Below are 10,357 nucleotides of genomic sequence, written 5' to 3'. Positions count from 1 at the left end.
GATATAGATGAGGTTGTTCCTTCATGGGAACAGATTTAGAAAAATTTAGCATTACATCACTTTCTCACCAGTGGATCCTCTGCAGTGAATGGGTGCCGTCAGAATGAGAGTCCAAACAGCTGATAAAAACATCACAATAATACACAATCCACACCACTCCAGTCCATCAATTAGTGTCTTGTGAAGTGAAAAGCTGCGTGTTTGTATGAAACAAATGTATCAGTAAGATGTTTTCACTTTAAACCTTCGCTTCTGGCCAAAATATCGGTCCATAATCCATAATAACTCTTCCTCCAGTGAAAAAGTCCATCCTCTGTTGTCCTCTCACATCAAAATCCACCAACGTATTTGTTTAGAACTGTTTTTTGCTTGTAAACGGTTCTTGATCTGTGCATATTTCTTTCCTGATTCAGAAGATATTACTTTTTCACTGGAGAAATCAATATAAATTCAAATCAAAGTTAAAAACGTCTCATTGATGATTTTGTTTCTTACAAACATACAGCTTTTAATTTCACAAGACATTAACTGATGGACTGGAGTGGTGTGGATTACTTGTGTATTATTGTGATGTTTTTATCAGCTGTTTGGACTCTCATTCTGACGGCACCCATTCACTGCAGAGGATCCATTGCTGAGCAAGTGACGTAATGCTACATTTCTCCAAATCTTTTCCAATGAAGAAACAAACTCATCTACATCCTGGATGTCCTGAGGGTGAGTACATTTTCAGCAGATTATCATTTTTAGCTAAAGGAACTATTCCTTTAAGAATGTTAATTTCACTGAAATGTCTCAATTTCTCTCATCCACCACAACAACAGCATGAAGAAAACAACCTGGTGTATTTGCTATAAATACAAAGATATAACACTAACAGTATTAAGATGCCTTCCAGTTACTCGATCTCCTCTCATGAAGCTCAGTCAGTCGTCCAACTCGAGGCCAAAGTGACTGTACAAGTCTCGTGTGGTCACTCCACGCAGGCCGGCTGAGAGAGACACAGAGAGACAGTTGTCTTTGTCAATGGTCACATGGGGGACAATGACGTGGCACAGACCCCCTCTGGCCCTCAGACCAGCTGAAGTCACAGCAAGGCTGAAGCGGGCAAGAAACTCAGCATGCTGGGAGTCTGAAAGGGTCCATTATATTACAGAATGCAGCGATAATACCAGGGATGCCATTATCATAATCCTGACACTAGACAGAAATGCCAAGCGTATAGAGGCTGTAACCCACTTATATGAGTGGGATGGGAGATGTGTGTAGGCCACAAGTGTTTATGGAGAGGGGATAAACAGTTAACACAGTATGAAATGTGAAATATGTTGAGTATCAGACCAACATAAATCACGATTGCAGGTCTTACCTAATCTGCCCAGCAGAGTTTGTCCGATGTCTTTGATGTCATTGTATTCGTGCAGCAGGTCGATGTGTTGATCCAGCTCTTGTACAACAAATCCTCTACAAACACAAGAACAGAGGAACACAAGCTCAGTTTAATATGACAATAAATCACAATGAAGCACTTTCTTTTCTTAGGTAGTCTAACAATGTAATTAACAACGAAGAACCAGATTATTTTAGATATTTTTATGTATTGTATTAAAGGAATAGCCTCATATATGAAATAATTGTCACAAAAATATACATTTCTGAAATGCAACAGTTTATATATACAGTGGTGTGAAAAAGTGTTGGCCCCCTTCCTGATTTCTTATTTTTTTGCATGTTTGTCACACTTTAATGTTTCAGATCATCAAACAAATTGAAATATTAGTTAAAAATACATGCAATTTTTAAATGAAGGTTTTTATTATTAAGGGAAATTGTTTCTGAATTTCTTTGGATCTCGGCATGATGTCTAGCTTTTGAGGATCTTTTGGTCTACTTCACTTTGTCAGGCAGGTCCTATTTAAGAGATTTCTTGATTGCGAACAGGTGTGGCAGTAATCAGGCCTGGGTGTGGCTAGAGAAATTGAACTCAGGTGTGATAAACCAGTTTTAACAGGGGGGCAAACACTTCTTCACACAGGGCCATGTAGTTTTGGATTTTGTTTTCCCTTAATAATAAAAACCTTCATTTAAAAACTGCATGTTGTGTTTACTTGTGTTGTCTTTGACTAATATTTAAATTTGTTTGATGATCTGAAACATTTAAGTGTGACAAACATGCAAAAAAAAAAGAAATCAGGACAACACTTTTTTTCTCACCCCTGTATATATATATATATATATGTGTGTGTGTGTGTGTGTGTGTGTGTGTCTGTGTCAAACTAAATTTGTATGCATACAAATAAATTGAGCTATATTTATGGCTCATAGTATGAGAATATTCTGCTCATTCTCAAGGAGGAAAAAAAAACACATCTATTTTATTCAGAGGCACAAACTGCAAAAATATGAAATTTTTAGTTGCTGATATTTAAATGGCCAAAAAGTGAACTGAAATTCTGATAGCTTGTAATGTAAATTAATGAGAACTTTATAACAGTATAACAGACTACTTACATAAAATGCATATAAATATCATATTGCACTCTATATCTCACTATAATGTCCTTGTAAGATGATATTTAAATGCTTAGTTTTATGACAAAAGCTCTGTAGTTTCAAAACATATAATGCAATGCAATGCAATGATGATTGAGAGATGAACAAATAAAAGTTCTTTAAAAGACTGATCGATCATATTTGATACTCACAGTTTAACATGATTTAAAAAAAATAAAAATAATGATGTATGGATAATCAAGTAAACTTAAGTTGCTTCAGTCCAGTAAGTGTTCATGAAATATTACTAACAACTTAGAAGTTATTCTTTATAAAAAAGAGTGTTTACGTTATAACAGCTAGTAAATATTCACATCAAAAAGACACATGAACTTGAAGCTAAAGGTGGACATAGCTAAAAAAAAAAAAACGATGAATTATCAATCAGACGACAGAAGGCATGTAGTGGACAGTGTATAATACCTTTTCAGCCAAATTTTAACCATGTTAATAATTTAGAGGCCTTAGAAGATTGTATCCCATATGATTCAGTAGGCATCAAGGGGTTAACAGTGCTGCATTCGTTATTTAATTTCATTGAGTTCAATTTCACTAAATGGAAAAGAGTGAAGCATGGTCTTCAGAACATATTCAGTGTGCCACAAAAAAAAAAGAACGTCATGCAGTTTTAGCACGACACGAGGGTGAGTCAATAATGGCAAATTTTAATGTATGGGTAAATTATTCCTATTAAAATGTTGCATACGAGTTCTAAAACTCTAATGGAATCACTTGCCATCTCCCACATTATTTTTTCTGCAGTGCACATTTTTATTAAAAAGTTTTTTTAATAATCTCCCAACAACCTTAAACCAAGAAAATAATTCTGAACCTAATATTCCTTGCTATCGTCAGTATGAACATACAACAGCATATTGTATCTCTTTTTTCCACATTCACTACCTACTCCTTTTCCAACAAGTCGATCTCTGAATCCAGCCGATCAAGTGTTTTCTTGAGCTCCTGGACTTCTACCACAGGGCACACTGGAGATTTCACCATACTAGGCTTCTGCACATGTGACAGACCACAGACAGCTCACCACATATGCATATCTATGGCAAGCCGTTTTAACATTTAATCTATAAACCGCACTAGTTACTTATCCATTAGATACTAATACTCATCCATTAGATACTAGTACTCATCCATTAGGTACTAGTACTCATTCATTAGGTACTAGTACTCATTCATTAGGTACTAGTACTCATTCATTAGGTACTAGTACTCATTCATTAGGTACTAGTACTCATTCATTAGGTACTAGTACTCATTCATTAGGTACTAGTACTCATTCATTAGGTACTAGTACTCATTCATTAGGTACTAGTACTCATTCATTAGGTACTAGTACTCATTCATTAGGTACTAGTACTCATTCATTAGGTACTAGTACTCATTCATTAGGTACTAGTACTCATTCATTAGGTACTAGTACTCATTCATTAGATACTAGTACTTATCCATTAGATACTAGTACTTATCCATTAGATACTAATACTTATCCATTAGATACTAATACTCATCCATTAGATACTAGTACTCATCCATTAGGTACTAGTACTCATTCATTAGGTACTAGTACTCATTAATTAGGTACTAGTACTCATTCATTAGGTACTAGTACTTATCCATTAGATACTAATACTTATCCATTAGATACTAGTACTCATCCATTAGGTACTAGTACTCATTCATTAGGTACTAGTACTCATTCATTATCATTCATTAGGTACTAGTACTCATTCATTAGGTACTAGTACTCATTTATTAGGTACTAGTACTCATTCATTAGATACTAGTACTTATCCATTAGATACTAGTAGTAGCCATTTGGACTAGTCATAACATCAGACAAGTAAAAAAGCAGATCTGACTAGTAAGATAAGAATTGTTACTAGTAGTAATTACAAAAGATACTAGTGTCTAATAAATAAGTAGTAGTACCTAATGAATAACTACTAGTATCTATTAAATAGTTACTAGTATCTAATGAATTTGTACCAGTATCTCATAAATAAGTACTAGTATCTAATGAATGCTTACTAGTAATATTTAAATAGATACTAGTCACTATTGCAATAATTACTAGTCAGAAATTAAAAGATGATATCAAAAACAGAATAACTACCCCTCCTTATTCATTTGGAGATATCTTCAACCTCATAAAGAACTAGTGAGAATGTATTTGGAGCCGTTTTTTGTCTTATTGCAAGCAACTCGTCTCTGTTCTGGACTTGCACAAACTGCGTTGCAATGCAATCGTTTTCCAAAATGTAATTTATGTGAAAATATGAAGTCTGTAAATGCCCGTTAACACAGGCCAGAGACGTTGAAGACGGACGCACAAAGAAAAATACTGTAGCAGGCAGATCACTCACTGTTCATGATGCACGAACTATTGGAAGAAAATCCTCAATATTGATTTGGGGGTTTATATGAATGTGTTTCTGAGGGGAACTGACTGTCTTCAGAAAAGTTTACATGGTATTTTCTTTTAATCTCGTCTCTGTGTAGTTCACATTAAAGCAGTGTTTCAGCGCAGTGCTGCTTTGTTTACAGCGGTAACCAAGGAAACGCTGTATCTGGTGTTCTAGAAGCGCCTCCTGCTGTCAGAGAGTGTTTTTTTTTAACCCAGTCATTTAAAAATAACACATCTTAGAGCTGTAACGACAATACAGTGATACCGTGAAACCGTGATATTTTTTTTGCTCAAGGTTATCATACCGTCAAAATCTCATACCGGCCCATGCCTAAGTCCAACAAAAGTATAATGATATGTTTTAGTCCAAATTCACTACACAACATCAGTCGAGTCATTGAAATAACGTATTTTTGTGATCTGACATGGTTTCATTAAACAGAATGAGGCAGAAATCATGCCACTTTATATTATTCTATAAGTTACAGTGATAAAGGCTATGTCGATTAGCATTGCATTTTAAATATACTTTATTCTTATAAAAATACCCAAGATGGCTTGAAAAACAAATATAAAACCATATATTGTCGCAATCATTGTTTATTGTCTTCATGTTTCATCAGTGAAACGCCTATCTGCATGTTATTCAGCTACTAGGCTACATCTACAGCAAAAGCCGGATGTCTTTGTCCATATAAGGGATTTCCTGGAACGTCATCAGTGAGTCTCACTTGTGTTTGACTTGTTGATACTCTAAATCCCTCGCAACAGGCTGTTTGTTCTTACTCACTGTTAAAATCCAATTGTCATTGTACCTTAACAGTCTGTTTTCTAATTTCAAATGTTATTTGCAAAATGTTCTCACTTGTGGAGTTTCTGCGCAAGGGCACCCTCTGGCGACGAGTATGAATGAAAAAGAAATTACAATTGAGTACTCATTATTGCTCACAAAACCCTAATTTGGGTAAAAATAGCAAAAATTATTAAGAACTTTGGGTAAACATTTGCAAATCCTTACGTTTTTCTCAAGTGTAGAGAAGTGTAAATTTTTTTCTTATTCTTGCAGCTATATTTATTATTAAATACACAGTTTTGTATATTAGAGTGAAATAGTATTATTACAAAAGTAATATTCCTTATTTTGTTTAATGTTTATTATTTAGAAATAATAACCATAATCATTATTAGTTATGATAAAAACAACATTTTTGGGCAAATCGTGCAGCCCTACAAGTACAGCAAACCTGGTGTTTTTTTTTTTTTATTAATAATTTTTGACATTTTTTTCCAAATAAATGTTTGTCTGAAAACCATAAGGTTTGGATTTTGTGTGCCCTGTACAGAACATTAATGTGAAAACATTCAGTGTCTGTAGCACCAGTGTTATATGCAAAAAAGTTAACGTACAGCCCTGATATGATATTTATTGTTTTAACTGGAGGAAAAATAGGAAAATAATATATAATAAAATTGGTGTCTTATCTCCATCCTGCCACCAGAGGTCACTCGACCAGTGTGACCTGTACAGAATATTAATGTAAAAACATTCAGTGTCTGCAGCACCGGTGTGACCTGTACAGGACATTAATGTAAAAACATTCAATGTCTGTAGCACCAGTGCTATATGCAAAAAAAAGTTAACGTACAGCCCTGGTATGATATTTATTGTTTTTACTGGAGGAAAAATAGGAAAGTAACAGATAATACTGTTTAAGAAATTACAGTGTTTACAAAACTGACAAAAATACGTTTTCTATGTGCTTGTGTACAAATGATTGTTTTTTTCTATGTGGTTTCCTCAAAAAAAAAAAGTACATCCATCTCCTTGTTTTCGTTTCCTGTCTAATCTCTCTCCTATATGTTGCGGCTCATTAATATTCAACATACGATTACCATACTGGGCAGAAATGCAAATTTAAAAAGTACTAGTATCTATTAAATCTGGGATATCTTTGGTCAAAAAGGTTACTAGTAACTAAAAAATAAGTACTATGGAAAGCCGTTGTAACATTTAGTACAGAACATTAATGTAAAAACATTCAGTGTCTGTAGCACCAGTGCTAAATGCAAAAAAAAGTTAACGTACAGCCCTGATATGATATTTATTGTTTTTACTAGAGGAAAAAGAGGAAAATAATATATATTAAAATTTGTGTCTTATCTCCATCCTGCCACCAGAGGTCACTCAACCAACAAACACATTAGGCTACTATGTTTACGAAATTACAGTGTTTACAAAACTGACAAAAATACGTTTTCTATGTCCTTGTGTACAAATGATTGTTTTTTTCTATGTGGTTCCTTCAAAAAAAAAGTGCATCTGTCTCCTTGTTTTCGTTTCCTGTCTAATCTCTCTCCTATATGCTGCTGGCTCATTAATATTCAACATACGATTACCATACTGCAAATTTGCAAATGCAAATTTAAAAAATACTAGTATCTATTAAGTTCAGGATATCTTTGGTCTAAAAGGTTACTAGTAACTAAAAAATAGGTACTAGTTCTATTTTTTCTTATCAAGAAGAGTATAATTAAATGCTAGTATCTAATAAATAAGAACTATTATCAAATGAATAAGTACTAGTATCTTTACAAAAGGCACTAGTACTTAAAGAATAAACACTAGTACCTAAAGAATAAGCGCTAGTAGCTAAAGAATAAGCACTAGTAGCTAATGAATAAGCACTAGTAGCTAAAGAATAAACACTAGTACCTAAAGAAAAAGCACTAGTACTTAACGAATAAACACTAGTACCCAAATAATAAACACTAGTACCTAAAGAATAAACACTAGTACCTAAAGAATAAACACTAGTACCTAAAGAATAAGCACTAGTAGCTAAAGAATAAGTACTAGTAGTTAATTAATAAGTACTAGTACTTAATGGAAAAGATACTAGTATCTAAAAAATAAGTACTAGTAGCATGAAAATAGATACTAGTACGGCTTATAGATTAAATGTTAATATGTCTTTCCATACATATCAGCCTTAATTCTCATATCTGAAGTCTGTTATCAGTTATGCTACACAGCAAGTATCATGCGTGTTTTGTAGTTCAGTCATTCTTGAGAAGTGGGACAAAACAGGGTGCAAAATCTTCTCTGTGGACACACTGTTTTAGATGTAGTGAGAGGACATTAAGAAACATAGATTTGGTATAATAATGAGAAAATTAAATTGAAGGTAATTGTGTTAAATACATTCTATTATTAATCCCTCATGACATTTAAAATTGAAAATATTTTTATTTTTAAACCTAATAGCAGTTACCCTTGCCGGACCTGTTTTGTCCCATGTCTCAAGAATGACTGAGTTATCAAATTCTCATGAATGGTCTATGCATCACGTCACAAGTTACTCTGGTAAAATCACATACAGTAGTCCTCTGAATACATATGATTCAATTAAAAAACTTCCACGTTACGTACTGGAGATTTAAAACCTGAATTGACGCTCCTGGCGTTACATCTGGAATCTGGAGGTCTGTATAGAGTAAACAAACGTTGCTATTCATGCGAAAACAGATTTGTATTGAACGTTTGCAGAGTTGCTATATTTGTTTACCTTCTCCGTAAAGACACGCCCCTTTGCCGTGGCGTAACTTTGACGTGCGCACCAACAACGGATTCCGTGTTCATTTGTAGCTCCGCTGTCGCGTTCATTTCTTCCGAAATTGACGTTAAGTGTTCAGACGCGGAGATGATACGATTTTAACGAGCGAGCATCTTATTTACGCGCGAGTTTTGAGCGTTTAACGAGACGCACCAGAGCCTGTAAAAAGTCTGATGAAAAAATTCCCGCCTTGTTGCGTCATCATACGTAATCGCTCTGATTGGTTCTCTGAGGTATGAGCGTTTTGATTGGTCCATTGAAAACACTTCCGGTACACGCCATTAGATATTTTACGCACACACTGTAAAGTGTGGAAACAGATGTTATTTCTGCAAATAAGAGTCAGAAACTATTTTACACTTACGTTATACTAAATAATGTTCTCTAATTCGATTCATTGTTCTAGAGTGTCTTCACAAAAATATTCAATAAATGACAATACGACTAAAATTCTTACGGTTTTGGGGAACTTTCATATGCATACAGCAATAAACTGTGAATGTTAAACTTTGAAAAATAACCAAATAGGTTTTATTATGTAGCAAATAAATAAACACATTATAGATAGGATAAATGAGTAATGCAGTCATAAAGCAGTTTCATATCTTGTCGTTAGATGGCGGCATTTCACAATGTATGCAAAACCATAAAATGGGTGCGTTAGAATGTAAGGTGAAGAAAAGTATTTCAAATTTCCCAGTAGAAAGTTAGAGATTAGATATCAAAGCACAAAAACAGCGTTCATAACGAACATAGATCCAGTAAAACACTGCTTACAAGAACCAAACATGTATAACCAGGCAGTCTCACCGATGAGTAAAGTCATGGGAATTGATTGTGGGATATTTAGCGACAGTTACTGTAAATGGTTAAAAATGTGTCATCAATGCACCAAACGTTTTTCAGACCTTCTTTTAAAGAAAGCACCACTATATAAGTATGCAGAAGTAAAAGCGTGGTCCACTGACTGAACAGTGTTTGTATCCCAATAATGACATGACCTCCAGGCCCTCATCAGAGTGACTCCTACTCTTTCTAAATCACTGCACACAATTAAAATGTCCTTTGATTTGCTTAACAAACTGTATAGTATGGATGAAGGGAACACAGAATGTAACCTTTAGACAAAGAACTAAGGTGTTGCTGTGTGGTTGCTAGGTGTTTTGAATGTCTTCAGAACATCTTGACTGGATGTAATGCTGTAACACACATCTGAAGTGTGTGTGGTGAGATATTACACGCTTCTGTGAGAAGACTTGCGTTTTAGAGGGAGGAACGAGGAGGTGGAAATCCGCTGATGTTTAGATGTAGTTATCAGGGAAGCTGTTAAAATGTATCTCCTCTGCCAGTGTTCAGAGTTTCTGCTGCACAGCGAGAGAGAGTGAAAAACTAGTACATCGCACACTTTATCTGTGGCTACTAGTGCAGGTCTGAAGGGACGCGCGTTTATGATATAGAGGGCCTAACGCTGTGAGATATTTAGTTTGTCAATCATCACATAGATGATGGAAGAAGACATTTTTCAAGTCTTTCAGTTCATAATGATGATATGGAGACCCATCTGACAGGAAGGAGACAAAAGTGTTTAGTTCATGGTTAATTCTGTTATTTTGTCTCTCTCTGTGAATCCTTCACTACTGAGGTGAATCTCACAGAAACTAAAATGTCTGGGTTAATAAGAAATGACTTAATTACTGCCTAATTTCAAGTTAAAACAAGGGTACAAATTAAAGCAATTCTATTAATTATATAAAAACAGCAAAAGTAT

The 10,357-nt window shown here is 34.5% G+C and overlaps 1 protein-coding gene across 1 annotated transcript; it reads right to left on the bottom strand.

Annotated features, from left to right (window-relative positions):
• Positions 1–727: 727 nt before the first annotated feature.
• LOC107658658 (DNA repair protein SWI5 homolog) lies at positions 728–8,738 on the bottom strand. The gene is made up of 5 exons (XM_016447299.1): positions 8,542–8,738; positions 8,397–8,460; positions 3,461–3,561; positions 1,370–1,464; positions 728–991 (listed from the first exon to the last, which is right to left on the bottom strand). The coding sequence occupies exons 1-5, from the start codon at positions 8,637–8,639 to the stop codon at positions 927–929; spliced, it is 423 nt and encodes a 140-aa protein (XP_016302785.1). The 5' UTR covers positions 8,640–8,738; the 3' UTR covers positions 728–926.
• Between the last annotated feature and the right edge of the window lie 1,619 nt (positions 8,739–10,357).

This window comes from Sinocyclocheilus anshuiensis, unplaced genomic scaffold (assembly GCF_001515605.1).
Source record: "Sinocyclocheilus anshuiensis isolate Anshui unplaced genomic scaffold, SAMN03320099.WGS_v1.1 scaffold567, whole genome shotgun sequence".
Taxonomy (NCBI): Eukaryota; Metazoa; Chordata; class Actinopteri; order Cypriniformes; family Cyprinidae; genus Sinocyclocheilus; species Sinocyclocheilus anshuiensis.
This window is presented reverse-complemented; position numbering and strand designations above follow the sequence as displayed.

What these genes read in the sequence shown, in the direction of transcription:
- LOC107658658 (XM_016447299.1), bottom strand. Translation starts at nt 8,639, where the DNA reads ATGAACGCGACAGCGGAGCTACAAATGAACACGGAATCCGTTGTTGGT. An exon ending in GGCGTGTCTTTACGGAGAAG is followed by an intron (nt 8,461 to 8,541) that starts GTAAACAAATAT and finishes TACTCTATACAG; the next exon opens with ACCTCCAGATTCCAGATGTA. An exon ending in ATCGACTTGTTGGAAAAGGA is followed by an intron (nt 1,465 to 3,460) that starts GTAGGTAGTGAA and finishes TTGTGTTTGTAG; the next exon opens with AGGATTTGTTGTACAAGAGC.